This window comes from Takifugu flavidus, chromosome 17 (assembly GCF_003711565.1).
Source record: "Takifugu flavidus isolate HTHZ2018 chromosome 17, ASM371156v2, whole genome shotgun sequence".
In the NCBI taxonomy this organism is placed as follows: Eukaryota; Metazoa; Chordata; class Actinopteri; order Tetraodontiformes; family Tetraodontidae; genus Takifugu; species Takifugu flavidus.
Window position 1 is genome coordinate 3170061 of NC_079536.1, and position 26809 is coordinate 3196869.

General features: G+C 51.3%; 3 protein-coding genes and 1 long non-coding RNA gene across 9 annotated transcripts; 1 reads left to right on the forward strand and 3 right to left on the reverse strand.

Annotated features, from left to right (window-relative positions):
* Positions 1-3927: 3927 nt before the first annotated feature.
* LOC130513905 (uncharacterized) lies at positions 3928-8469 on the reverse strand. The gene is made up of 4 exons (XR_008946861.1): positions 7295-8469; positions 6912-7152; positions 6364-6452; positions 3928-5194 (listed from the first exon to the last, which is right to left on the reverse strand). It is a non-coding gene; the product is annotated as an uncharacterized LOC130513905 (long non-coding RNA).
* A 565-nt stretch (positions 8470-9034) lies between these two features.
* Positions 9035-15862, reverse strand: cdk13 (cyclin dependent kinase 13). Of its 4 annotated transcripts, XM_057012666.1 has the most exons (15): positions 15512-15862; positions 13781-14897; positions 13143-13691; positions 12918-13076; positions 12708-12847; positions 12460-12630; positions 12194-12383; positions 12061-12117; positions 11874-11975; positions 11712-11789; positions 11512-11628; positions 11304-11435; positions 11015-11211; positions 10357-10914; positions 9035-10281 (listed from the first exon to the last, which is right to left on the reverse strand). In XM_057012666.1, the coding sequence occupies exons 1-15, from the start codon at positions 15516-15518 to the stop codon at positions 9605-9607; spliced, it is 4251 nt and encodes a 1416-aa protein (XP_056868646.1). In that variant the 5' UTR covers positions 15519-15862; the 3' UTR covers positions 9035-9604. The 4 variants fall into 4 exon arrangements, with proteins under 4 accessions (XP_056868646.1, XP_056868647.1, XP_056868645.1 ...); XM_057012667.1 differs by having other exon boundaries at positions 10399-10914; positions 13781-15862; XM_057012665.1 differs by having other exon boundaries at positions 13781-15862.
* A 580-nt stretch (positions 15863-16442) lies between these two features.
* ralaa (v-ral simian leukemia viral oncogene homolog Aa (ras related)) lies at positions 16443-20373 on the reverse strand. Of its 2 annotated transcripts, none has more exons than XM_057012671.1 (6): positions 20097-20373; positions 18954-19071; positions 18673-18881; positions 18434-18608; positions 18232-18356; positions 16443-18140 (listed from the first exon to the last, which is right to left on the reverse strand). In XM_057012671.1, the coding sequence occupies exons 2-5, from the start codon at positions 19065-19067 to the stop codon at positions 18234-18236; spliced, it is 621 nt and encodes a 206-aa protein (XP_056868651.1). In that variant the 5' UTR covers positions 19068-19071; positions 20097-20373; the 3' UTR covers positions 16443-18140; positions 18232-18233. The 2 variants fall into 2 exon arrangements, with proteins under 2 accessions (XP_056868651.1, XP_056868652.1); XM_057012672.1 differs by lacking the exon at positions 20097-20373 and adding an exon at positions 19900-20054.
* A 1940-nt stretch (positions 20374-22313) lies between these two features.
* Positions 22314-26212, forward strand: zgc:111976 (uncharacterized protein LOC553663 homolog). 2 transcript variants are annotated; one of them, XR_008946809.1, is made up of 17 exons: positions 22314-22635; positions 22736-22827; positions 23397-23463; positions 23532-23586; positions 23651-23777; positions 23837-23865; positions 23947-24018; positions 24092-24166; positions 24261-24337; positions 24397-24459; positions 24539-24638; positions 24709-24833; positions 24907-25013; positions 25104-25275; positions 25393-25594; positions 25716-25818; positions 25884-25971. XR_008946809.1 is itself a non-coding variant. In XM_057012669.1 (17 exons), the coding sequence occupies exons 2-17, from the start codon at positions 22738-22740 to the stop codon at positions 25930-25932; spliced, it is 1404 nt and encodes a 467-aa protein (XP_056868649.1). In that variant the 5' UTR covers positions 22325-22635; positions 22736-22737; the 3' UTR covers positions 25933-26212. The 2 variants fall into 2 exon arrangements, 1 of the variants encoding a protein (XP_056868649.1); XM_057012669.1 differs by having other exon boundaries at positions 22325-22635; positions 25393-25485; positions 25884-26212.
* The last annotated feature ends 597 nt before the right edge of the window (positions 26213-26809 follow it).

The window sequence follows — 26809 nt, forward strand, 5'->3', positions numbered from 1 at the left end:
AATCACTATAATCGGCCCAAAATGCATAATTATACCAAATATAGTCGGAGAAAAGTTGAGAGGATGTTGCTCCATAGCAACCAGAACGGGGCTGAGCTCTGTCGCCCCCTGTAACATGTGACCCCCCCCCCCTTTGGAGAGCTCTCCGCTTTCGCGCCACTTACACACTCGATTGTTTCTGGCGTTTCGGGCTCTCGGATCATGTGGCGCCGAGCCCTGCAGACGCTGGCGACAGACATATGTGTGAGCCTTGCTCAGTCCCTGCATGATTCAGAGCCAACTGTGACACGCCGTGCGAGATGAACGCACGCCAGGCTGATGCCCCCCCTCGCCCGATGAAAAATTCATGGCGCATCCAATGAGAAACGCAGCGCCGGAGATGCGGAGGTCACAGCTGTCAAGTTCCTAAACGCCGTTGATTCACTGTCTTTTACGTGAAAAACAACCCGATGGTCCGATATTGACTTAAAACGTTGACGTGAGGCTGATGTGTTTAAAGTGTGCTAGCGCGCCGCCACGCGAGCTACGAGTCGGGCTGATCGCTTGTCACGGGCTGGCGTAAGAGAACGTGGCATGTGTCGTATCCTGTTTCACAGCCTGACACGGCGTGTTTGTGGGGATGGCTCCTCCCCCTCCGGCTGTGGCGGGTTCCCGCCTGATGCCGTGGCGTTGCCTCAATGGAGGTCACCAGGAGGAGGCGCCGCTCGCATCGCTTACCATCCTTCCCAGCATGCACTTTAACCCTCGGCAGGCCACGGATACGCTAGCAGAGCCCCTTACATGTCCGAGTCCTCGGGGCTCCAGAAGCCCGTCGTCACCTAAATAAAAGAAGTCGTAATGAAGGTTTTCTTGGTGCGTTCCGCCGGAGGCTTCAAATAATCAAAACACGTTAATTATTCATCACAGAGAAAAGATTCCTCATCCCTCGTGTGCATCAATGGGATGTCTCACGCTTTCCCAGACTCCTTCCAGATTCAGCAGAGCTTCACTTCTTGTCTTTCAGCGGGTGTTTTTTTTTTTTTTACTTGTTAAAGGAAAATCGGAAGAGTTGCCCGATCATCAAGTGTGTCTCAGGTTGTTTAAGTGTCGAACTGGAAGACGGAATGGGAATATTTCCGAACCAACGTTGAGTTGTCTGCCCCCAGGTAGCTAAGGATTCGCTAAAATCAACAGTTATTTAAAACAAGTGGCTCATATTGGAGGCTAAACCTGTACGTATTTTTGCATAATTTAGGTCTTATTGTGGCTGTGTTGAGAAAGGGCAGAGGTCAACCTTCATCTTAGTCGTGTCACTAATTCAAAACTTTATTTGTTGTATAACAGAGTGAGGACGTGACCGTTTGAGCCGCCGCCGCAGCTTTGCTAAGGCTCGGGCGCATGAACAACAGCCGGTAAACCCGAGCCAGATAATCAGTTAGGAGAAAGGAAGGAGATTTTTAATCCGTCTTCTGCCCCTTTTTTAATGATCGTTCCCTCATTCCAGATGACCGCGTGTCAATTTTCCCGCCATTTAGAGCTCCGTTCTACTGCATCGCAGGCTAGTATCCGTGCAGTTTTGCATCTCTGAGTCAATTTGCAGTCATTTACGCGTCCCACGCGGCGGCGGCGGCGGCAGGATCGGTCACTCCGCTGCCGTCTTGGTGACAGATTTCCTCCCGCCTGTATCCATCTTTCTTACCAGCTTAGGCCACATGGCTTCAGAACCAGGAAGGAAAGGTCACAGCGTTAATGCACAAAGTGACAGCAGATCCATCAACTAAATCTATGGTGACTTTTGCCGATACGATCCCTCTCCACCGCCACCACCACCACCACCGCCGCCGCCACGCTCTCCAGTTTCCTGCTGCTCTCTTCTCGTCATGTTAGTGTCCTCAAAAAAACTTCTTTAAAGGGCAGTTAAAGACGTGAACGGTGAGACACTTTGGGTTAATCCTTCCATCCAAAACAATTAACTTTAATTAATTGAATCAAATTTTCCTCTTTTTAAAAAAAAAAAAGACAATTAAAAAAATCCCCTCGGTGGGTTTAACAAGAAAAACAACTTCTCTAGTCTCTAAGAGTTTTACATTATACAGATCAATATACATAATAATTAAAGTTGGGCTGTAAACATTTATCTTCAAATGCAGGAGGATTGATTATTTAATTTTTATTAACCCATCAAGCTAACATTGTAGCTTCTGGACAGTGGGGTCTTAAGGGGGTAGAGTCAATTAATGAAGAGCTTGTTGGATACTCGTTGGATTCCAGTGAAAACCAAGAGGGAAACTTGTATGTCGTGAATTGTGCATGTTACAGTAGAGCTAGCTTAAAGCTAATGGATTAGCTGCTTTATCCTCTTTTGGGGTCACAGGGAGGGGCATATATCGGCAAAGATAGGTCCTCCCTTGGATGAGTCTCCAGTTCATCGCAGGGCCCTATGTGAGCATTTGTGGGTTCGGTACCTGCTCAAGGGTACCTCGGCAGTGCTCTGAAGGTGTTCTGGCACCTTCTCCTACTACCAGAACACCTTTCATGTTTTGTCTGCAAAGGAGTCAAACCAAGAACCCTCTGCTTCTCGGCACAAACCCCAACAGACAGAGCTGCTACTGCCTATAAAATAGTCAAATAAATAAAACCTGAAATGCCGGCCGAGAAAAGTGACATTTGAAAGGTTGTTAAATATACGGAGAGGCAACGACGGTGAGCTGGAGCTAATATTCGAAAAAGCAGGGTTCCTGGTTGACCGGCTCCCAGGGCTTTGACGGTAATTAGGAGAATTTCGGCAAGCAGTATGAAGCACCAGCAGATTTCCTTGTCAACAACAAGGAAATCTTCCACATCCACCTTCCATTTCATTTGAAGGAAATTCCACTCATGAAACAAAGTTTTCGGAGCATACGCTTGTGTTGCATGACTGACTTTGGGCGGTTTTCCGGCACTTTAAGTCCCCCAAAATTACTGTCATGAGTCACTGAGTGGTCCTTGCAGCAAAGGTACCAATTTGGGATTGATTTTATGTCATCACGCTTTATTTTACTCGTATCCCTCAAATCAAAGCATGCAGCTTTGATTTGCCGCTGGTGGTGACTGACAGCTGAATATTCATCTCGGAAAAAGATTAAAACGAGGAGTTGGAGGACTCCAGCGGAGCATGGGCGCCTTTGGCGTTCCCAAACGGGCGCGTTAATTTGCCGAGTTTTCTGGGAACGTTCAAAAGTACGATGCCACTCTGCACTCTGTGATTGATGGCAGCATTCGTGTTTACTCTGGCAGGTTGACGGTGAACGAGGCCGAGGGGCAAACCCCGATTTCTGCTTTTTTTAAACTTGAAGTGTGGAGAAAAATATCTGCCAGGGGGTTGTCCCTGTTCCAGGGGATTCTGAGAGGCCTCCTGGAAGAAAATCCCATGTTCTGTTGTTTTAGTCTCTCCACGAAACTGGATTTTATGTCGACAAAAACAGACATTTTTTATCTTGTGTCCTTTTCCTCTTCCTGAGTGTCCTGATTCCTCATGTGGGCCCCATCTACCCTCACCTGGACTCCCTTTACCCTCACCTAGAATCCTACTACCCTCACCTGGACCCCCTCTACCCTCACCTGGACCCCCTCTACCCTCACCTGGACCCCCTCTACCCTCAGCTGGACCACCTCTACCCTCAGCTGGACCCCCTTTACCCTCACCTGGGCCCCCACTACCCTCATGTGGACTCCCTTTACCCTCACCTAGGCCCCCCTTACCCTCACCTGGGCCCCCACTACCCTCACCTGGTTCCCCACTACCGTCACCTGGACCCCCTCTACCCTCACCTGGACCCCCTCTACCCTCAGCTGGACCACCTCTACCCTCAGCTGGACCCCTACTACCCTCACCTGGTTCCCCTCTACCCTCACCTGGACCCCCTCTACCCTCAACTGGACCCCCTCTACCCTCACCTGGGCCCCCTCTACCCTCAGCTGTATATTTATGTGCCTGACTGTCTGCTGTGAGTTTACATCTTTGTTGAGCTGTGTTTTGTTTTTCAACTTTATTTTTACTCTTTTTTGGGGAATGGGCTGTTTTTCACAAGTGTTGGTCTGAACTGTCAAAAAAAAAATAATCTTGAAACGGGCCAAATATCCAAATACAAGATGCTCCACCAGAGCAGTCAACCGGTGTTTTACTGGCTGAGACCCTCCGGACCCTCCGGTCAGCCTGAACAGAGGAAGACCAGAACCTTTGTAGTTGTGCCTTGTGAAGCTCTGCAGCTAAAGAAGATAATTGGCTGTTTCCAACTTTGTGTTTCTCGCTAAACTTCGGAACTAAAGATTGTAGAACCGACGAAAAGGAAGAAATTGTGTTTTTTTTTTAACATTTTCCGTAGCAAAGTCCTAGCTATTAAATTGGACCCCCAGAGAATCTATCATCCTTCGTATTTTAAGACCCCTCAATCTTGCACCTACGGGCATGCAAGAGATGCTGCTCAACCCCCCACGGATGAAAATCTGTTGTGTTTTTATGTGGATGATCCAATTTAATCATCAGGAGGGGGGAATATCGAAATTCTGGAGATTCCAGGTTGTCGAAGCCAACTGTCCATTGTCTTCTGGACACAGAAAGACGGACCAAAACTCCAGTCGTTGGGGGCAGCTTTTTCGTTTTTTAAGCATAGCTTTGACGCTGGTGCAAGCGGGCGACCACCAGCTCCGAGACCTCCTGGTCATCCCTCTCATTTTGGGTTGACCTATCCAGTGATGTCACTTACTGGCCTATAAGTGTCCTTGGGTGGGCCCGCTTGCCCGTCTTCTTGCTCATTAATCACGGCCGGAGACTCGGCCGACACCTAAATATACAGTTTGTCCTCTCAGCAGTCTGAACAAACTGCTGCTACAGCAGGAAGCCCAGCGGAGACGAGTCGAACGCTGACAGTTTGCTCCCTTATTTTATTATTTTAACCTGGTTACAGAGAAGAGCTGACAAAAGGCTGACTTCTGTTTTTTTTTGAAATTCTAAACCTTGGAAAGCAGGAGCATCTTCAGGGTCTTACCATCGTGTTTCCAAGGTATGGGGTTTTCTTTTTTGCCAGGGTTCAGCAAGGTTCTCCTGGTCTGGACGACGAAAACGCTAAACTTTAAATAAGTTAAACTTTCACCTGGGTTTGATGCATGTGGTGTTATCGTCTCTCATCTCTGCCCGGGGCCGGCGGCACACAACGACGGGCGCTAAATCCCCAGGCTGCACAAATGAGAAGCAGGAGACGATTTGAGCTGCCGAGACTCGAGTTTAAACATCAATTTACAGCATGATAACAAGCTAGTCGAGTAAAATATAAAGTTTAACAGACAGCTGACATCTATTCATCTTAATGCTACACCTAGACTAACTATTCACTAAGCCCCATCCCGATCTTTAGTGTGCGTTTTCTATACCCTGCTGGGGTTGTGGCTAAATTAGCACGGTGCTAATATCTCTACCAAGAGCTCAGAGCTGGTCACACAATCAACTTCAAAACCCGTGAATGACTAAAGCTTTTCACCTCCTGTTTTGTGTCTGAAAAGGAAAGATTAGTGTTGTTTGCAACGACGCTACCTCTTTGGAGTTGAGCTGTACAAGGCTTTATAAACGCTCCACTGACAGAACGCTAAAAGCGATAATGACTGACTGTAAACAGCTTTTGCAGGCCTCAGAATAGCAACAGGGCTCTGTCTGTCGCGTGAGGGAGGAGTGCGAGGTAATGTGGCGACGGCATAATCTTTGTCACGCTTGTGAGATTAGATCACAACAGCAGCTGTGATCAGGTTATCAGCGGGCGGAAGAGGAGCTAACGCGAGACAGATTTGAGTCCTGTAACACTGGAACAGTCGGCGATAATGTTGAATGTTTATCGCCGTTCCTGACAGGAGGAAAATGATGCTACTTCCGTCGGAATGCCGATGTTAACAGTTTGTTTGTTTTACAAAGTAGCAGTTCTTTGGCGTCGCCCAGGGTTGATATCAGATTCAACATAAAGCCACTGGGGTTGAAGGACTTGCTTAATATGCTAACATCTAATGTTAGCATGCAGCATCTGAGCACAGCGAGCCCTGACGTGCGAGTTCCGTCTTGAACTCACGCGCATGTGCACATCTCTGAGCAGTGCACTGGAAGGACAGTCCTCTGAAGGAGTGGGAAGGGAACACCGTCATGAGAGAATTGTTATGTTCAAAACAGTTACGACCTACTTTTCTTTCTCAAGTCTCTGCGATTTTTAAGCCCAAAAGACCCTGGATCGCAACTACTCGCAGAGCAGAACGTAAATTAGGGCAGAACCCTGCGTTTTCAGAGTGAAACGGACCCGGCAACACATAAGTCAGCTAATTATTCGGACATGTTGTGTAAAATGTGCGATTGCAGCTGCTGCCCACCTGCCTGCCCGTCATCGCGAGGTAGCGTACCAGTCACGGCCTGCGTGCCCCAGGTTTCCAACCCCTGGGCTCAATGCACGTCAACACGCCTGCAAAAACAGAGCTAATTAGTTAGCTTTGACACATTTCTTAAAACTAAAACAGAAATTTCCAGACCTGAACACTAGAAAAAAACAACAACCGCCAGTTAATGCCTGAAAAGTAAATATACCCGTTGAACAACGGCACCGCAGGAGCTGCATTAATTGGAAAAGGGATGCATTTTTAATGATCCATCCTGGTCTCCAAGGAGGAGAGGAGAATGCGAAGACTTTCCAGCGGAAAATCTGGATCGTGCTTCTCAGAGGAGCAGAAGAAGAGCTGGTTGCAACAGTGGTGGGGAATCCTACAGCGTACCGAAGCTATTTATGAATAAATCACTGAACAAATAAGCTTCTGCTGCGGTGTGTGGAGCTAACATCTCCGACTGACTGCCTCCGAGCGCCTCAGTTCAATTCAACTTTATTTACACAGCGTCCGTTACAATCAAGGTCGCTTTGGTTGCCTACCGAAGCCCGGAGCCAGACCCCGGGGCAAGCAAGGAGAAACCTGGACCGAGACCCTTCTTACTTCTTCTGCTGGATGCACACATGCAGGAACATCTTCAAACTCTGCAGAAGCAGGAGAGGAAGCAGCTCCACCTTCCCTTCTGGTGTGAACATAAATATCTGGCCCGGCTGCCAGAGCTGCAGCAGCGGAGGAGACAGAACTGCTGAGCGTGGAGGCTACAGTGTTGGAGTTAGGCCCGATCTATGGAGCAGGCAATGAATCATAAACAAGATGTCTTATTGACTTATCAGCATTTGTACTGGCTGCCCTCTGCCACACACACACACACACACACACACACACACACACACACACACACACACACACACACACACACACACACCGATGGCTCTGGAGGTCCAGTTGCTATGGCTCGGACAGACCACAGGAAGTTTCCTTCATAAAAGGGATGTCAACTCATCCATCTCAGTTTTACCGCAGAGGCCGGATTTTCGGGGAGGAATTAGGGTCGTGATCCTGCTGGAATTATCGTAGACAGGGGTCGATCCACCGAAGTCATTGTTTTGGTCTCTTAAGCTCCCGTTTGGGTCGTTCCTTCAGGGGGTCTCTCTTCGTAATCCCGACAGAGGAGGTAATTAAACACCCAACAACTCCTCCACACTTCCTGCTCGTCTGGAGCCGTCGGTTTTGCCAGCGTGGAAAGTTTTTTGCCAGGCAACACTGTTCCACTTTGACATTTCCCATTTTTAATTAACTGTGACGGCACCCGGAGAGGGGAGGCGGGAGACGTTAAAAAAAATAAGATAGAATGTTTAAAAAAACACCAGTCTGACGCTTCCGCCGTCTTTCCCTCCATCCGTGAGAGCAAAACAAGTCTCACCGGCGGCCATTAAGCAGCCATTAATTTTCCTGACCGGCCTCTTCAAAGGGCCGCGCGGCCCAGGGCGCCGATGCAGCGGGCGGGGTCACGTGATGGTTCAGCTGCTGCAAAATTCTCAGAGGTTAATTCAAAGTCAGAGCGTTAATTCTTCAGTATTTCAGCCCGAAGTCCCCCCAATTAAATCCCCACCTATTCTGGCAGCAGTCGGAGCAGGTGGCTGCTTCTTCCTGCCCCCCCCCCCCGATCAGCCACACGTGGTCGGCTGGTGAATAATGACGGCGGGAGCCCACTTAAGAACCACAGCAGCAAAGCTTCAGTCCAACCCTCATCTAAGTGCGTTTAGAGACGATGTTTGAGAGGAAGACACTTCATCTGGCTCTTTTCGTCGCCAGTTGAGCCGCTGAGGACGCCGCTTTTTCACCGTCCTCGGTCCTGCAGCGCCCCGCTGTGGCCGAACGTGGAGGTGCAGGCGAGAGTGGGGCGTTGATGTGGAAAATAAATCTATTTCCACTGGAAATGTCACTTTCTTTTACATTGTGAAAAGTCTGAATTGTGAAGGGGGGTTTCAAAAACATCCCTGAAACAAATACCCCTAAATTCCTGCCATATCTGGGTCGTAGTTGGCCGCTTCGTGTGTTACATATTGTTTTTATAGATGTGCTGTGTCACATTCTATTGTGTTGAGGGAACATATCTGTTAATGTGTGTTGCTGCTGTGCTGTGCACTGTTGTGGTGTCAACAGCACAAGCATCCTGCTGTGCACGGAGGCCTGATTTTGTTTATTTTTCGCAGCCGTTTTATCTTTTTTTTTGCCAATTTTCCTGTCACCCTCGTTGATCCATCCATTCCGCCTTAGTTATCTCTGACACTTTTTTTCCCCCCTGGAGCAGCTTTTAAAAATGCAGACAAAAACAAAACAGGGGCAGTTGCACCCATCCCATTTCAGCTCCCATATCACGTTTTTTTTCCCTGACCTCTATTTATTCAACTTCAGAAGAGTTCTTGTGACTTTAAAGTTTGACATGGGATCACCCAACTAAACATGAGACGTGTTCAGAATAAGGTGGATGTTGGTTTGAAAATGCCGTGAATGTCCAGCCGTCCATCACCCACGCCTGGACTGGCTGGGGTCCACCTTCCCCAGTACATCCCAGCAACCTTTGCAGCTTTTGTTAAATAGACAACACCGCCCCCTGGTGGCCAACGCGCAGAACGTCACCGACCGTAAACTTGGACTCATCTTTGTTTGCATTTCTTTAATAAACACTTGTCAAAGGAGGAAAGGGGACAAATCAGTTTAGTACAAAAAAAGACACGGTCTCCTTTTTGTTACATGAGTATCTGTTTTGTTGATCATTTTACAACACCTACGGGTGAAGAGGCGCCTGGAATTCATGGTGCGGACGGCCTCTCGGCACCGAGCGGGGCCCAATCGGAGCTGAAGGTCAGTCTTATGCCTACGAGCTGAACCGAGGCCATTAAAAAGGAAAAAAAAAGACGATTCATTTCTGGTCGTAATCCATCCACTGTCACATATCTAAAAATAGTTTACACCTTGTCCCGTCAGTGCAAACGTGAATACTCGTCGCCCTGGAGCGACTGCAGGGAGGCGGAACGTCAGAGGTTTAAAATGTACCCAGCCTGATTAATGTACACTCAAAAAAGGTAAAAGTTTAATTTAAAAGACAGCAAAATAGTTTACAAAAAATATGAAAATGGTACGAGCCATAAAAGCTCCTGTGGCCTGATTCAGCTGTTCCAGACGGAGGATCCCGAAGCTCCGCGGACCTCCACCACGCCCACTTCCTGTCTCAGAAAGGCAGGCCCCGCCCTCTGATTGTAGCCGCCGAGTTCACGTGGGGGACAAAGCCGAGGGGTAGAGGGGGAGCCCCGACCTGAGAGGGGGAGCCCCAGGGCTGGCCCGGAGCGGGGATGGGTGGCGGCCCGCCCTCCTTCTGAGGCAGGCCGTGGTTGTACATGTGGATGGCGCCGGGGTTCGGCTGCCCCTCCACAGGTAGGCTGTGATTGTACTTAAACCGGTGGTCCTTGTCCCCGGAGAACACCATGCTGGGCCCGGAGGCCCCGGCAACCTGAGGGAAGAGATCTGGCTGGGGGGGGGCCAGGACCCCCGCCGCTGACGTCGCTGCAGCCGCCGCCGCCGTCTGGCCTGGTCCGCTAAACACTTCGTTGAGGGCGTGCGGCGGCAGACCCCCGCCCATCATGTGACCCATGTAGCCGTCACTGAACCCTGCGGGGGTGAAGGGCGGAGGAGGGGGGTGATTGTAGTCGCCGCCGTAGCCCTCTGCAGAGGGGAGGGGGGGGTAGTCTGGCTCCGGGGGTCTGCCTCCGTCACCGCCGCCTGCAGACGGCATAGGAGGGGCGTGGCCGGTCTTGGGTTCAGGTGGAGGCTGGCGGTAGTCCAGGTCAGCGTGTGGGGGGGGCTCTGGAGGCTCAGGGGGCCTCTTGTCTGGGGGCAGAATGGTACCAACTTCAGACACAGACAGAAATCAGTCAGTCAGTCCGTCCGTCCGTCAGTTTTTTTTATTTTAAGAATAAAACCTACTTAAAGCAGAATAAAGGAGTTCTGCCGAACCGATCCGGTTACCTGGCGATATGGGGCTGGGCTCTGGTGGCTGTTTGACCTCTGGGGGCGGAGGCTGACCCCCTCCTGCCCCTGCTGCGTTCGCGCCGTCCCCCGCGTCCACGCCGTCGGGCCGGTCTGACCTCTGACCCTGCTGGGCCTGGAGGAGCTGGGCCAGCAGCATCGTCATGGCCGTCTGGGTGGCCACCGCCGCCTCGCCTTCGGGGATACCCGGCGGCGCGGACGCCGGCGGCGAGGGGGGCTTTGGCATGGGGGGAGTCCGGGGGACGCCCGAGGGGGCGGCGGGCTGGGGGGGCTTGCTGGGTGTCGACTGAGGAGGGGGGGGAGGAGGAGGAGGGAGGGGATCGGCGGGGTCGGCGGCGGGGGGGTTCTTGAGCTGCTGCGGCGGCTCCTGGGTGACCTTGGCGCTGATGGACTGGACGTACTGGGCCGTGCTGACGGCGCTGGAGGGCTGCCCCAGGAAGTTGAGGAGGACGGCCAGCTGCTCCTGGGTCAGCTGCGAGCTGGAAGCCTTCGGGTCTGTTGGGACAACGGATTCGTTACCACAACACTGATCCAAAAACCCCGGGGGGGGGCGTCGATGCACCTCAGAACCACCGACAGGTGTGAGCAGCTTTACCCAGTAACGCCGGCGCCGCCGCGTTCGGGGCCTTGGCGCCTGTGGCGGGAGGGAAGCCCTGGGGGGTGTTGCTGCGGCTGTCGTCCAGGCCCAGCTCCTTACGCGGCGCCTTGGGGGCCGCCAGCTCCTCGGGGATCTGCTTCTGCCGCCGCCGCTTCTTACTCCACAGCTCGTGGCAGTCCTGCCACAGCGGGAGGCTGCAGGGACAGGAAGTGGAGGTGGCGAGAGGACGTTAAAGGGTTAATCCACCGTCTCTGACATATAAATAAAACAAAGAGGAAAATCTCACTCTGGCGGGGGCATCTTGTCCGGGTTGACGTCTCGGAGGAACTCGCTGTTGAGGGCCTGCTCGGCCGCGCAGCGTTTGCTGGGGTCCAGGTTCAACATGTGGTCGAAAAGGTCGAGGGCCGACGGAGGGATGCTGGGGGGGGGGGGGGACAGGAAGGAGTCAGTGCGACGCCCGACGCCCGTTCACGCCCAAAAAAAAGCTCACTCACAAGGCGAACTCCTCCCTCAGGCGCCTCCGGTACTGTTTCTTTGGTTTCATGGTGTGGAAGAAGGGCAGCTTTATCACGTCGGGCCAGACGGCGGGACAGGGGCTCCCACAGATCCGGCTGGGGGGCAGAAACGAGTCGGTTTACGCAGGAAATGAGGTTTACAGTGTATCCTGTGTGGGAGGGGCTTATGGAGATCCCACCTGATGAGCTCCAGCTGGGCCAGCTCCTGGTTGGCTTGAAATATGGGCCTCTTTGTGAACAGCTCTCCCAGAATGCACCTGTGACGCAGGAAACAAGTGAAAAAACTCAACCGGCTGCCTGAACTGGAACCGACCCGACGAGGCTTCCATCAGGGACCGTACCCGCAGCTCCACACGTCGATGGCGGGCGTGTACCTCTCTTCGCCCAGAAGCAGCTCTGGTGGGCGGTACCACAGCGTGATGACCTTATTAGTGTACGGTCGACTTAGGGGAGACAAAAGGGCAGGGTTGTTAGCGTTAGCGTTAGCGCTGGCTCCGGCAGGGCTAATGCGAGATGGCGGCGGCTCACCTCTCCTCAGAGTTATACAGCCGAGCCAGACCAAAGTCTGCCAGCTTTATCTGCCCCCTGAGCGGGAGGAAAAACCAAAGCGGGTCAGGATCGCGTGCTGGAGCGCCTCCAGGTGCGACGCTAGCGCACTCACCTGTTGTTGAGCAGAATGTTGGAGCACTTGATGTCGCGGTGCAGGAAGTTCTTCTTGTGGCAGTAGTCCAGACCCTCCAGCAGCTGCCGCATGAACGACCGGATGTGGTTCTCGTTGAAGTGGACCAGGCCGGACTCCAGCAGCCCCATCAGGTCGTGGTCCATGTACTCAAACACCAGGTAGAAGGCGCCTGCGGAGGAGGAGGGGGGCGAGAAAAGGGTCAGAGAGAGGTCAGAGGGGGGCCGGTGGAGGGAGGCGGGACGGACCTTTGTCGTTCTTGAAGTCCAGAGCGTCCTCTTTGTCCGTGACGATCTCCTTCATGTTGATGATGCTCTTGTGGTTGAGTTGTCTCAGGATCTTGATCTCTCTGATGGCGGTGATGGGGAAGCCCTCCTTCTCGTTGTCCAGTCGCACCTTCTTCAGCGCCACCATTTCACCTGGACAAGAACCAACCGGAACCGTTACAGGAACCCTCCCAACGCACCGCCGGCCTTGATGTCCCGTCTCCGCCCACCAGTGTCCTTGTCCTTGGCTTTGTACACCTGCCCGTAGGTGCCTTCGCCCGTGATCCCAATGATCTCAAACTTGTCCACGCATCTTTTGCCCCAGTCGATCTCGGTTTCTTTGAACTCTCCGTACCTCGGGCCGCAGATTCTGGTAAAAAAGACAGGTAAAAATCGGAGGACGAGCAGAGGCGCCGAATCGGTTGCGCGTCAGGACTCACTTTGGTCTCCTGCGGGCCGCCTGAGTCTTCTTGTCCTCCAGCGGGCTGTGGGGGGAGGACGTGCTGGCGGAGAAGTCGGGGGGCAGAGGCAGGTCGGAGAGGAGCTGACGAGGCTTCCTCTCCGGCTTCTTCTTCCCCGAGAGGGAAGTGTCCTTCAAACTGAGACACACAGAGACAGTTAGGACTCACCAGCGAGGTGCGAGAAGGTAAAGGACCCGTCTGCACCTGTCTCCTTTGTCCACGTGCTCCAGCAGGGTGGGGGGCAGCGGCAGGGACATCACAGAGTTCTGTGGACCAGCAGGACGCTCCTTGTCTTTCGTCTGTCCGGCTGCAGCGGGTTTCTTGTTGACCGCGTCCTCCTTCACTTTCCCTTCTCTGTCCTTGGAGCTCTGGGGGTCGGAGGTCTTCTTGGACGTCCTGTCAGAGGGGGACTGAGGCTGGCTGCTGGTGGGAGTCTTCGGCCCTCTCTCCGGCGGCGGAGACGGGGGGCGACCTTTCCTCAGGCTGTTGTTCTTTGGGCTGGGCTGAGGAGCAGACGAGGAGCCCTTGGTGGGGGTGGAGGTGTTGCTGGACGTCTTGGCCTTGGCGGCGGCCTCGGCGGCCTTGGCCTTCTTCTGCTTGCTGAGCTCTGCCGCCAGGCTGGACTTGAAGGTCAGCGTGCTGGGGGAGAGGCTGGAGGGGCGGCTGCGGGAGCGGGAGTGGCGGTGGCGGCTGCGGGAACGAGAATGTCTGGAGGACGAATACGGACTCCTGCTGCGCGACCTGACGGTTCGCCTGGAATGAAAACGGCGGTTAGTTCGGCGAACATCTCCGTTAACGTAACACGACGGTTGTGGGTGAAAACCCCCAGCAGCAACACTCACCTGACATCCGGGCTGGGGCTCAGCGACTTCCTGTACGGGCTCCTGGACCTCCGCCGGTTTCCGTAGGGACTGGACCCAAAGTCGCCCTGCTCGTACGGGCTGTGGCGGCCGTAGCTCGGAGAGCGGCGCCAGTTGGCTGGGCTGGTGGGCGAGTGCTTCCTCTTGTTGCTGGAGTACGAGCCGGGCGACTTTGGCGCTCCGTACGCCCCGTACACGTCCAGGTCCCGGCTGTAGTAGGTGGTGCTGGGGGACAGTCTCTTGCTCCCGTAGGTGGGGCTTCTCCTGGAGGCGAGCTGGTTGTACCCGGCGGGCGACTGGTAGCTGTAGGAATAGGACGTCCCATAGGGACTTTCACCTTTGAATCCAGGACTTCTCCTGTACGCCCTGAGGTCTTCGCGGTCGTCCCTGTAAGACTGGGGGGCGTCCCTGTACGCCGACGGGGGCTCCTTCTCCGATCTGGTTTTACTCCGGTGCCTCTTTGAGTCCCTTTTCTCGGCGGGCTGCGAGGACTGAGCCGACGGCCGTTTGCCGTTCCCGTCGTTGCTCCTGCTAGTTTCTCTGTGGTTTTTCGGAGCGCTTAAGCCGCTCCTGCTTCTCGGCCTGGAGGAGTCCCTCTCTCGGCTCGGGCGTTCCTTCTTCTTGCCCAACTCCTTCCCTGGCTTGCTTCGCTCCGAATGACCTCTGGCCGGTTCCTTTTTGTTAATGCACGCTTCCTCCCGACCTCTGGGGTGGCTCCTTTCTGGCGAGGATGGTCCGTTATACTCGCCCAGGTCCACGTCGCTGAGCTGGTCGACGGACAGCCTGTCCAGGTGGGGGTCCAGCCGGGGAGAGGGGCTGCCGGAGAAGCGCTCCGACTGGGAGCTCACGTCATCGTACTCCACCAGTGTCCGAAGTTCAGCCTCGTTTTCAAAAGTGCTTTTTCGGTTATTGTCGTGGTCCCCCGCGGCGCCGCTTGGCCACACGCTCCTCTCCTTGACTCGGCGGCGTTTTCTCCTCCGAGACACCGACGAGCGTCTCTTCTCACGCTGTCTATCCCGCGGAGCGGCCCCGCTCCCCGGTTTGCTACGCCTGTCCTGCCTGTTAGCATTTCTCTGTGCAGAGGGGCTCCGTCCCCGACCTTCGCGAAGCACATCTGAATTAGGCATTTACAAACTTAACGCCACAACCACGTTAAGAATAATTTATAATCGTATTTACGTGTCCCTAAGCCGCTTCCTGGGGTACTGCCGAACAAAACATTGGGTTGTCCCTGTCTCAGGCTAGTTCGCTAACGCAACAGCAAAATCTTAGCAATGACACGGCCGGCCAGCTAGCGAGCTAGCTAGCCAGCTACCTCACAAACACAACACTAGCATGATAAATCTAGCGTCTCTGACGATTAAAAGCGACTAACTCTAAGTGACACTTGGTGCCTACGAGTTCTCTGAGATAAACCCCATCATGTGGTGTGTTTTTTTTTCCTTTTATGAATAACGCGTCTGTCCCGGGATGGACATCTGAAGGCTCTGCTAACAGACGACAGTTGGTTTAGCCAGCTAGCCCCCAGTAGCTAACTGCCTCCAAGTAGACATTCTATTTCAATACGAAGCACAGGCCCAAGGTGCCGTTAAAAAACAAAATCCAGCTGTGGAGAAACCTCCGTAGTTTGTGCAATCGCGTCGGACCGTCACCCGGATAGTGTTAGAATAGAAGTCAGGCAAATCGGCCGCCCTCTCAAAAACTTCTTCTCACCTTCCATCACACTCCACTGGTGCAACAAGGAAATGAATAGCACGGCCGGATAGCTTTAGCCAGCTAGCTCCCCTTTCTCCTTCCGTTGAGCTCAATGGAACTCAGTCAGGTTGCAAATAGAGCGGCCGAATCAGAAACGGCGCCCGCTTCCTCCGCTTGACCGGCCGAGGGGCCGCCCCATCTCACCGCGTCACGGTTCCGATGCCGCCGGCGAGACCAGCGCGGCGGTTCTTCGATTTTTTTTAAGCCCAAATCGCAGCAACTTCGCTCGCAATGTGGCTACTGGTCCGGGCCCCGACGGCGCTCGAGCTGCAGGCCCCGTGCGTGGCCTGCGTGATCCCGTTACGTCACCGCCGAGGGAACCCCCCGCCTTCAGAATAAAACAGCCGTTATCGGGAAACGTCTTCGAACTGCTTTAAACTTGTTCCCCAACGTTGATTTCGTACGTTCGGACGGTTTAACAGAAGGGAAAAGAATTAACAGAAAAACGGATTTTTTTTATTTTTTTTAAACTTCGTAGTTCCGGAAATTAACGCGATGTTTACTTCAGGTGCTCGATCTTCAGCTGGGAATTTACAGAATTATGAACTCCCACTTTTCTGCATTTTGGATGTAAATATTACTTGTTTGTTTTTTAATAGGAAAAAAAAGCATGGAAGTAGTTTAAAACTGCTCATTGTTTTTTGTTTAATGGAACTTTACTGTAAAAACTAAAGAGACTAAAAAAGGAAATGCCATCAGATTTATAGAAGTAGTGTTGGTAGTGGTGACCTTTGATTCAGTCGGGAGACCTTTTTTATGCATTACCCTCCCCAACCAACGGCATCTCATCCAGTTAATCTGCATTAAACCACTTCCAGTTTTTGAATCCAACTCGAAGCTGCGGAACAAAACGAGCGTTTGGAAAAAAGAAAGCTGGGAGCATTCGGAGAACGTTATTAGTAATTTCCACTTTATTTGCCATTTCCCCAAGAACCACAAAAATGAAATGTGAGCGTCGCCTCTTGCATTCACACGGACCGGCTACATAATTGGTCATGATCAAAACGAGTAAACAGGAAGTAAACATGTAAATCGATGGCAAATGTACAACCAGAGATCTACTTTTGATTATTACATGGATATTAATGTATAAAAAAAAGGCAAAACAAGTCATAGAGCCGACACACTGTCTGTTTCTGTGTCACCTCTGTTGAACATTTGGGGGCTAGTCGAAGACAAAACCCATAAATAAAATCCACAAATCAAGATGACGACATGTTGAGCAACAGCAGAGAGACTTAACGCGTCAGCAATATGGTTCGATCCTGCACGCGCGCGTCCAGCAGGTTTACATTTGTAGCTACTTCCTGTGGCGTTTCAATCACGCGCTAGTGAACAGGAAGTTAGCCCTTAACCACGTTAGCGTTCGCATACTTTTGTAATGTGAGCTCGCAACCTTTGACATTTGCATAGACTCTGGAGTCAGCTGAGGGGACCCTACAGTCAAATAAGCTGCTTTAAATAAGTGCTGGAAACATTTAGCTTATTTTATTGGGGTGGGGGCAGATGTCACATCCTAGTCAATAAATCATCGCTAGCTTTCCGCATTTTGGATGAAACAACGGCGTTACGGTAGCTTTTTAAGAGCGGGCAGCTCGACAGAGAAAGCACACAGAGCGCAAGAGACCTCTAAACACGTTATGGCAGCTGGGGGGGGGCTCACATTCAGCATGGACAGAGAGGCAACAGTGATGAGCTGTACAATGAACGACCACATGAACTCGTTAGGTTCTCCTCCCGCCACCGTCTGATGGTGTCGCTGCCTTCGCTGAGAATCGGCACTTGTTTGAACTAGCTAGCTCGTTTCTTTGGTGACTGAAAGCAACTTCTGCGCACGGGTGCTACCCCCCCCCCCCCTTCCCCAAAAGCCTGTTTTACATCCTTAAATTCATCGATCCCCACTTTCACCCCAATTGAAACATTTTTTTAAAAGGGTAAAAATTAAGTTAAATTAGGCGGAAAACGCAGTGGAAGATGCTAACGTAGTGTTATGTATCGCTCAGGGCACCAGCAGGTGCTTTAGCTGGGCAATAAAAGGCAACAGAAGCCTGATAAATGAGGTAAAACTCTTAAAATGATGAAGCGGAGAAACGGAAAAAATATTCAAGTGTTCTAAAATCTTTGTGCATTTAAGACGATCTGAAGGGGGGAGCAAAGATCCAGATTAGTGCTTTAATGGTGGCTGAGAAAGAGCTGACAGGTATCAGGTAGAAGAGCCCAAACGGGTGAATTTCCAGGTCAGGTTTGGTCAGATGAAATGCTTCAGAGATGCACCAGTGCAGGAACAACCCTCCTGGGGGGCACCGAGGCAATCTGGGCTCCAGTTCCTGCCTCCGTTCCTGCCCTGAACCTTCCGGCTGCGCAGTAAACCCAACAAATTCGTACACATCGAACTTCACGACGACACGTTTCGCGACGCTCCGAGGGTCGTTTCTGGAGCTCGGGCCTAAATTAAAACGGATTATTACGGTCTGTCACGTTGTCAGTGGAGAGGAGAAGTACATAAATTATCTGGAGTGTCAGCATGTAAAAAGATAAGAGCTAGAGGTGGTGTCAGGAGGGCCTCCGCACCACCGCCTGACAAGTCCTGTTGGCCGGGAACAGAAAGTCACGGTCAGGAATGGGCACAAAACCAATGTCTGAAATGTGCACGTGCGTCAGCAGCTGCCCGCTCTTACCACTATAAAATACAGCATCGCTCTCTAATCCGCTTGGCCAGACTTTTGCTCTTCTTCTTCCCGTTCTTCTCTTTGCTGTCCTCCATCTTCCTCGCCCGGATCTCTCGCATCAGATCGAAGAACACCTGCGAGCGACGGGAGAAGAGGTTCGTGCTTCTGTTGGATCCACGCCCCGGCGGGGAGGACGTGTCTCGGAACGCACCTTGTCCACGTTGGCGCGGGTCTTGGCGGACGTCTCCACGTAGCACACGCCCCACTGCTCGGCGCGCGCCTTCGCCTCGTCCGCGCTGACCTGCCGCCGGTCGTCCAGGTCCGACTTGTTGCCCACCAGGAGGAAGGGCACGTTCTCGTCCTCCTTCACCCTCAGGATCTGCTCTCTGGACACCAGGAGACATCGTCAAACGGGACAACTTCTCAGGCGACCTCGGGCAGAAACGCTACCTGAAGTCCATCGTCGCCGCGAACGACTCCAGTTCTGTGATGGAGAAGACGCAGAGGAAGCCCTCGCCGCTGCGGAAGTAGTTGTCTCGTATGGCCGCGTAGTCCTCCTGTCCCGCCGTGTCCAGGATGTCGATCTGGACCTCCTCGCCGTCCAGCACCACCTTCTTCCTGTAACTGTCGGCTTTGGTGGGCTCGTAGTCCTCCACGAACTGCGGGGAGGAGAAACACGTGAACCAAACGCAGCAACGCGCTCAACCCGGCCGCGGCGTGACGTGTCCCACCTCGTCATACATGAACTGGAGCGTGAGGGCCGACTTCCCCACCCCTCCGCTGCCCACCATGATCACTTTGTGCAGGGCCAGAGAGTTCTGGCCTTTCGGCTTCGCGGCTGCCATGGCTCTGCAGACAGACAGACAGACAGACATGAGCGTCAGGAAAGATTCCAGCATAAAGAAGATCCTGGACTCATGACAGACTGAAGATTAAGTCTCCATTTCTGCAGCTGCATTACGTCATCAAACAGCTAGTTCTTATTTTAATCACTCTTTGATCAGACAACATGAAAGAAGGTGGCTAAAAGGTTTATTTTATATCCAATAAGGAGGCTGGAACCACAGCGTGCACGGCATCATGTTACCAGGTGAACAGAAGGCAGATGCACCTGATCCTGGAGGAAACAGGACCGTTTTTTGGGGGGTTGTTTCAAATAAAAGATGTTCAGCTTCTGCATCCATCAGGAGATGCTGGAGCTTTTTGGTGCTCAGTTTTGAATCTCCGTGTCCTTAACAGGTCCACAAACACCACAGAGATCAGGGCTGAAGGTGGAGAACCGGCACCACACATACCGACGACGGAAGGGCTGATTTGGGATCTTCACACGTTAGATTCACGAGTCCGACGGATCGTGTGTGTTAATCACGGCGATGATCCGCCTGACAGGCTGATATGATGGTGATCACCGACAGATTAGCAACCGACAGCCTCGGCCAGTCCCTGGAACAGCCCGCTGACAACGCAAACAGAACCGGGCGTGACGATGAGATAATAACGTCGATTTACGATGGGTTCCACATCCAGGTGAACTAAGCTAGCAGGTTAATCACCTCCGGCGCTTGCGGCTAACAAGCTACCAACCACACCGAACAAGTTAACGTCACCTGGGCGTTAATTAGGAGACGGACCGGTCAAAAACGCCGGAATGGACAGAAAAGAGACACGAAAAACCACCTCGATCCCAGCAACAGATGTTCGCTCGATCCTTCCAAACTCAGCTTCTTCGTTAGCCAGCTAGGCGGCTAGTCACACTGGCAAGAAACGGCTGGCAATGGATAACAAGCTACTAACTACCCTCTGATGCCGCATTAATTTATAACACGACCGGTAAATACGTCCGGAGCAGCAGCAGTTGGAATAAAAACACTCACCCCTGAATTAAACAGTGCTCGCCTCGAAACGACGTTTGACAGAGGTTGAAAATGGGGGGGGGACAAATAAGGGCTGCGCTAGGCGCTCGTTAGCTCATGGCTAGCTCCGCGGCTAACTCCACAGACCGGGCTGGTGGCTGTCAGCGGGCGGACTGGACGTCCTGTGGGCTTGGCTGGCAACGCCCGCCCGGGAGAACAAACACGGCGCTTGTATGAGTCAAACCAAGATCCGTACAGTTTAGAGAGTTACACCCACAAATGTCTGGGTTTTCTCTTCTTGATTATTAAATAAACGTAGGACGCGCCGGTTAATTGACTCATTAGCTGATCTGATTAAATGTTGATCAGTTGATTCGTTTGTGGAGTGATGGTGATTCCAAAGTATCTTTAAACACAAGATAATATTTGATGTCCGCTCATTAGCTGAACACTTTTTAGGATGAACGCAACCTTCATTAGCTACTAATAATTTTTAACTATTATTATTTAACTCCAGTTAACGGTCCCTGGCGGTTACGCATGGATAGTTTTTGGTTGCCCCGTGGTTGCAGGTGAGGTTCTTTATTTGTTTTATTGCCATTCCCACAAACCTCACAAACAATTATCTTGATATTTAAAAGTAATTACTGGTAGCTGTGTGCACATGAGCTTGCCACTAAGTGAACAGGCACATTTTGCAGGACCCTTTTTTAAAAAAAAAAGAAAAGAAAAGCTAATGCATTACATAGAGTAAAACACAAACTAAAACTAAGATGCAACAAAAGACACTTTGAAGCCACACTTTTTTGATGCAGAGGGTGCCTTCATTCTTTCTTAGCTGGCATACAAAGAACAAGATGAATACCACACCTAATTGACTCAATGTATTCCAAAATATTTAGTCCTTGCTATGTCTTTACTTTGTGACTCTCTAAACTGTTCATATCTTCAATTGACGACTGACTAGAACATTCTTTGTCATAAGCTCTGCTTACTGCTCAAAAACAAGATATCAGTCAAGGACAAGGTCAGGTCAGGGTAGCAGAGTCCGTACCGGAAGTTCATATAAAGTAACAAACGCTAGCACAGGATGCTTCACAAATTGTGCTACATACAAGTTTTCCCTTACAGTCACATCATTTTTACCCTTACAAAGTCAAAGTTGAACACAAACATCAGAGCGTCAGATAAGGTCCTCATAAAACTGCTGCAATCACCACTTGCCTCATTTTTAATCAGTAAAATGTAGTTCAATGTGGCGTACGGCGAATGGTTGCCCCAATATTTGCACTGTCTACTGTGCCAAGAAATATACCATGGAGATGAATGGGGAGAGCTTATACAAGCAGTTATGAGATTTTACTTTAATGTCCTCCTGCAGAACAGCCTGAGGATGTCCTTGCTGTGACAGGCAACCTCCAACGCAACAATCCACCTCATTAGGCAGGGGAGGTGTGCTCCAATGATGATGGGACATAAAGGTGATTGAGCAATTCAAAGAGCCTTTTGGCCTCTGGAATTAAAGGTCTTCTTCCACATCCAGGTATTCAAAGGTTTCTGCTTCATCTGTTAAATGGAGCAGGGCATTAGTCTCAATGAGCCGCTGCTGCACAGCTCTGCTGCCTTCATAACAAGATTCACCATCAAACTGCGGTCTAGCTGTGCGCCAGACTGGGAGAAACCAAAATAGTGCAACACTGAAAGCCACAAAATGCTGATATAGTGGCTTGGACAGAATGTCCTTTAGCACAGTTTCTGCCTGTACTCTTTCTTCTACCTGTCCTCCCCCCTCTCCTCTCTCTCAACCCAGCCGGCCATCAGCAGGAGCCCCCCCAAGCCTGGTCCTGCTCAAGGTTTCTTCCTGTTAGAGGGGAGTTTTTTCTTGCCACTGTTGCTTGTTGGGGGTCAGGCCCTGTGATGATTTTGATTGTACCAGATGCTTATTAAATACAGTATGGATGGATGGATGGATGGATCTCGTCTTCCTTCACTCTCAAGATCTGCTCTCTGGACACCAGCTAGGCGGCTAATAGCATATGCAAGACATGGCTAGCATAGCAAGCTACTAACTACCAGCTGATGCAGCATTAATGAGTCAATATGACCAATATAGATCTGGAACAACAGCAGCTGGAATAAAACCACTTACCTTTAAAATGTATTAATGTACGTGCTCTCAAACATGTTTTTGTGTTTGTAAATCTTGTTTTCTTATTTCGTCGTCGTGCGGTCACGTGACCTGCTGATTGACAGGTGCGTTTTAAAAGGCCACGTCGTCGATTGTTTTTGGGTTCAATTGTTTGACGACTGTCGTCGGAATTCAACAGTGTTCGCTTCGAAACGACGTTTGACAGAGGTTTAAAATGGGGGAATAAAGTCGGTGTTCGGTCCCCGTTAGCTCCCGGCTAGCTCCGCGGCTAACCCCCGTGAGCACAAACACGGCGCTTAAAACACGGTTAAAATAAACGCGGGGCGTTGAAGGCGCCGGTTAATTGATTAATTATCTAATCTGCTTCCATGTTGATTCGTTTGTGGGGCGAAGCGGAGTCTTAGGAACCAGGTAATGGTGATTCTGAAGCATCTTTAAACCCCAAATATTCAGTTTTGTCCGTTGTTATTTAACCGAGCCCGTTTTTTTTGTGTTTGTTTTAACGCTTCAGGGATGAACGCAAACTTAATTCTCGAGAATCTGCATCTAAAGTTTGCTAATAAAACCTGGAATGAAACGTTTAATCTTGTCCGAACTTGCACGGTAAGGCAACAACAAATCCCCTCCCTGTCCACCCTTTCATGCAGGGTTTATTAGAGAAAAGAGTGAAATTATTTTTGGCTAGCTCCGTTCGGTGTAAATTAATCATGCTGCTGTCCTCAGAAGTGGCCTCATTGTGCAGCTTCTGAGCAGGAGCTGGTGGTGATGAGCAGGGAATGAGCTCACCTCTGCTGGAACACACCAGCCTTTGTTGAGGAATAAGCGTGGATTCTCCTCAAGTGATGTTTCGGTTGTTTGGTGGCTGCACAATCTGGCAGGAGGCCCGGGTTGCATCAGACATGTGCAGCAGTCACCCGGCCAGAATCTGCCTCCATTCTTTGGATGGATGTCGGTTATCCTGCAGATGTGAATCACTACGATTCATGATGGTTTCAAAGTGTCCCTCAGCTGCTTCAGTCCCTCTGGACTGAGGCAGCCAGGACCACCGGTCTTTGTCCCTCAGCTCTACTGAGGAGAACCTTCAGGTGTGAGGGTGTCACCCCCCCCAGTAGAGCCGGCATCCCAGCTGCACACTCACTCCATTGTCGGTCCTTCCATTTGTCTCCCTGTAGGAAAAACCCATGGAATGGTCCAAGCCCTTGTGCAGCGCATTGGAAAGGCTCCAGGAAGTGCTGAATGGTAAACATGTTAATGGTGGCCTTCCTGCACTGGTTGTTGGTTTAACTGCGTCTGTCTGTACGGTTCAGCCTCCTCCACCGACCTTATAAGGCATCACCTGCAACGGATGGCCAGACAACAAGGGTACGTCTTGATTGTCGCCCCCCCATCCCACAGCAGCTGGATTCCCGTGTTCTATCCTCTCCAGGATGGACTTCCACATCAGCGAGGCGACCTGCTGCTTGACGGCCGACCTGTTCCGCCTGGAGGTGGCGCTGCTGCCGTGCGGCGGGGTGGAGAATGTGAAGCTGACCCCGCACGCCGGATTTCCTATTGTATGTAAATGCACCGTTCACGGCTTCAGCTCAGGTAGTAATCAGAGACTCTGTTGCAGCACTGCGAGTCGCTCCTGCAGCTGCTCAGGTAAGAAGGCGAAGGACGACACCGACGTCGGCGCTATCAAACGCTGACCAGGCCTTTTTTTTTTTTTTTACGTCCCCAAAGGGCGGAAAACTTCTCCGAGTTCTCCGCGAAGTTGACAGACTTGTTGAGCCAGTACAACATCCCCGGAGACAAGTAACATCCCGGCAGCTTTTAGTCTTTCTCTTATTTTAACGTCTTTTAACGACTCATTTATGTTTGATTTCAGAGAGACCAAGCTCAGATTGTTTGAATCTCTACAGCTCCTTGCACAGGACCTGCAGTGCATGTCCAGTTTGCCCAGGTGAGATGATGGACGTGGTTGAACTGGTCTGATCTTCAGCTGGGTGGGTTGTAGCCTACTAGCATGAAGGCTAATCCACATAGTCGTTTTCCAGGGTGCAGCTGGACTCTGAAGCCCAGATACAGCTGATTAATGACGGCTTGATGGGCTGCCTGAAGGCTGCTAATGCAGGTACCAAACACACCGTCGGCTAAATCTGGCATCGTTTCTTTGGCTGTTTGTGGTTCCAGATCACCCGCTGACCATCCAGTTCTACTCCGTCCCCGCTCCAGGATCAAATGCCTCAGACTTGTGTAAGACTACCACCGAGGTTTGGGTGTGATTGTGTCCCATCAAGGCAGTTTTTTCTTTCTTTCTTAAACAAATTCACAGTTGTCCAGGGAGCTCAGGTGACCATCGGCGCCAGCGATGCGATGCACAAGCTCCAGTTAGCATCTGCGCTCATAGAGCCTGCAGTGACGGAGGACCAGCGGTATGTAGCATCCTATAATGGGCATCAATTGAAGAGTCTTGTCCTCATTTATCTCTTTTTATGCAATCAGAACTCCTGTTTTCCTGCCTCTGAGCGAGGTGCCGCACCAGAGTCTGCCGGGCTGTTTTCTCCTTCGACTGCAGCCGCCGATGCCGCTCATCTTGTCTTTTATCACAAAAATCAGCAGTATAACAGGTTAGTTTGCATCTCCTTTTAAATCTTGAGGGTGTTTTATTTTCAGACTCACATTATCGTCTGCGTCACGTAGGTGTCCTACCGGATGTTGACCTGCAGGGGGAGCCGTTGCCCAAAGTTCTAACATCAGGGTACGCAAAGAGCCATAAAGAAGATGAGAAGGACGCTGTTTTTTCTGAGGTTTGTGTATTTTACTGTAACATGAGCACAAAAGTGTCTGGGTTGAGGAAAACGGACGTAAGGTTTTGTCTCGATGCCGGTGCGACGCAGGGTTTCATCCTCCCCGGAGCTGCGTGGGACGTGCCCGCCCGGAGGGCCGCTGTGGTGGACCACATTCCCTTCACCCACCCCTCTCACGTCCCAGCCCTGCTGGAGATCCTGCGCCATCAGAGCGCCATCAACGCCCTGCTGAGGAGCTGTGTGGCGAAGGCAGCGGCCGAATGTGATTCACGATTTACGTTCTCTGCTGCTCGAAACATCAGAAAATCGACTTTTGCCGCACAGTTTCAGTTTGTTTGCGTACCAAACGTGGGCAGAATCCTTCTTTGGTTGCTTCCAGATCCCGTTTCTGATCTCTACGAGCTGCTGCCGGAGTCGGAGACCAGCTTCTCCGTGACGTTCCAGCGCCGCGACGCCGACTCGCTGGCCGTCTGTGAGCGTTTCCATCAAAAACTTTACAAAACCAAAGCATCTCTGAGCTGTCGGAGCCTGAGGGCCTCGACATGAGAACAATTACAACCTTTTTGGGAGCAGCAACAATGGTCTATATTTATCGAATTTGGTCTGGGCTCTTTTTTTAGTTGTGGGCTGTATAATTTTAAGATAATGACATAGAAACTCGTATGACTTGTGGTGTTTTTTTTGTTGTTTTTTATGCCACAGTGCTGGTGAATATAACCGATTCTCGTCAGATCAGCTGTAAGTTGTTCGGAGCAGGAACTCAGGATCCCTCTTTGGTTGAAATGCTTTCCTCTGTCCTGACGCGGTAAGACAATGGGTCTGGGACTGATCTATTTTAGCGTTACTTCACTGATGTTTGCATTCCCTCAGGTCCATGTCAGTTCCTCTCACCCTGATGGCCTTACACAGCCAGCGGTAGAAGCTCCCCCAACATAGGCCACTGAGTTCCAGATCGTCCAGCCAACGGCACGCCGTCCTCCCAGAGTGCGTTTGTTCCAGAGGACTGATTCACTGTTTCAAGTCCAGCCTCCTGAATCAGCTTCTTCCTGAGATAAAAACCTCCGTTCAGCTTTACCCTGGATGGCCAATAACAGCCACATGTTGTAAACTAGCATGAAACTTACCCGAGTCAAGAGTTTTGTCTTGTTTTTAATGAAAAAATGAATAAATGTTGAGGAAAAAAGGGCGGCCCTCTGGTCATTTGTTGTAAATACTGAGGCGGGGTCCCCCTCCATGGAGGTGGGCTTGTTTCTATGGTAACCCGGAAGGGGAAAACTTTATTGCAACGCTTTAATTGTGCTGGTTTGAATCAAATCTGTGTTTTACAACTAAAGGTGCTAATCAATATTTGAGGAACCGAGTTTAAGGGAATCTATCATGACAGGATAGTGTTTGAATATCACCAGAACCTTAAATCCAGTCCTGCTACGTCCCTCTGACAAAGTCGGGATTTGGTAAACGGCGTATAATCAGGTCTGCTCCAGCATGGCAGCGACTGTTGGCTGCAGCCCGCTGAGGTTTGGGCTGTGATAGCCGTGAACCCAGTTGATTGGTACCGTGTGAGCCAAGTACACGATGGCTTCTGCAGAGCGCTACAGACCCGCAGGTCTGTAGTGGAGACAACTGTGATGCTTAATGGTCCCTCTGACTGGACGCACCAGAGCGCCTGCGACCCGCAGGTGGAACAGTGTTTGGAAAAGGCATTTCAGTCCATTATGGGTCAGCAGCCGTCGTCTGGCTTTACCCCGCGTCTTTTTTAGGAGGTGTCTAGTGACCTGAATGTCTGCTATTCATAG

Excerpts from the sequence above, each read along its gene's own strand:
- cdk13 (XM_057012665.1), bottom strand. The coding sequence starts at position 14,925 with ATGCCTAATTCAGATGTGCTTCGCGAAGGTCGGGGACGGAGCCCCTCT. Across the intron at positions 11,790-11,873 it reads ATCGACGTGTGGAGCTGCGG|GTGCATTCTGGGAGAGCTGT; the intron begins GTACGGTCCCTG and ends CCTGCGTCACAG. Across the intron at positions 11,436-11,511 it reads CTGAGGGAGGAGTTCGCCTT|CATCCCTCCGTCGGCCCTCG; the intron begins GTGAGTGAGCTT and ends CCCCCCCCCCAG.
- ralaa (XM_057012671.1), bottom strand. The coding sequence starts at position 19,067 with ATGGCAGCCGCGAAGCCGAAAGGCCAGAACTCTCTGGCCCTGCACAAA. Across the intron at positions 18,882-18,953 it reads TCCAGTTCATGTATGACGAG|TTCGTGGAGGACTACGAGCC; the intron begins GTGGGACACGTC and ends TCCTCCCCGCAG. Across the intron at positions 18,357-18,433 it reads CCCGCGCCAACGTGGACAAG|GTGTTCTTCGATCTGATGCG; the intron begins GTGCGTTCCGAG and ends CGTCGCTCGCAG.
- zgc:111976 (XM_057012669.1), top strand. The coding sequence starts at position 22,738 with ATGAACGCAAACTTAATTCTCGAGAATCTGCATCTAAAGTTTGCTAAT. Across the intron at positions 24,019-24,091 it reads TACAACATCCCCGGAGACAA|AGAGACCAAGCTCAGATTGT; the intron begins GTAACATCCCGG and ends GTTTGATTTCAG. Across the intron at positions 25,819-25,883 it reads CTTTCCTCTGTCCTGACGCG|GTCCATGTCAGTTCCTCTCA; the intron begins GTAAGACAATGG and ends GCATTCCCTCAG.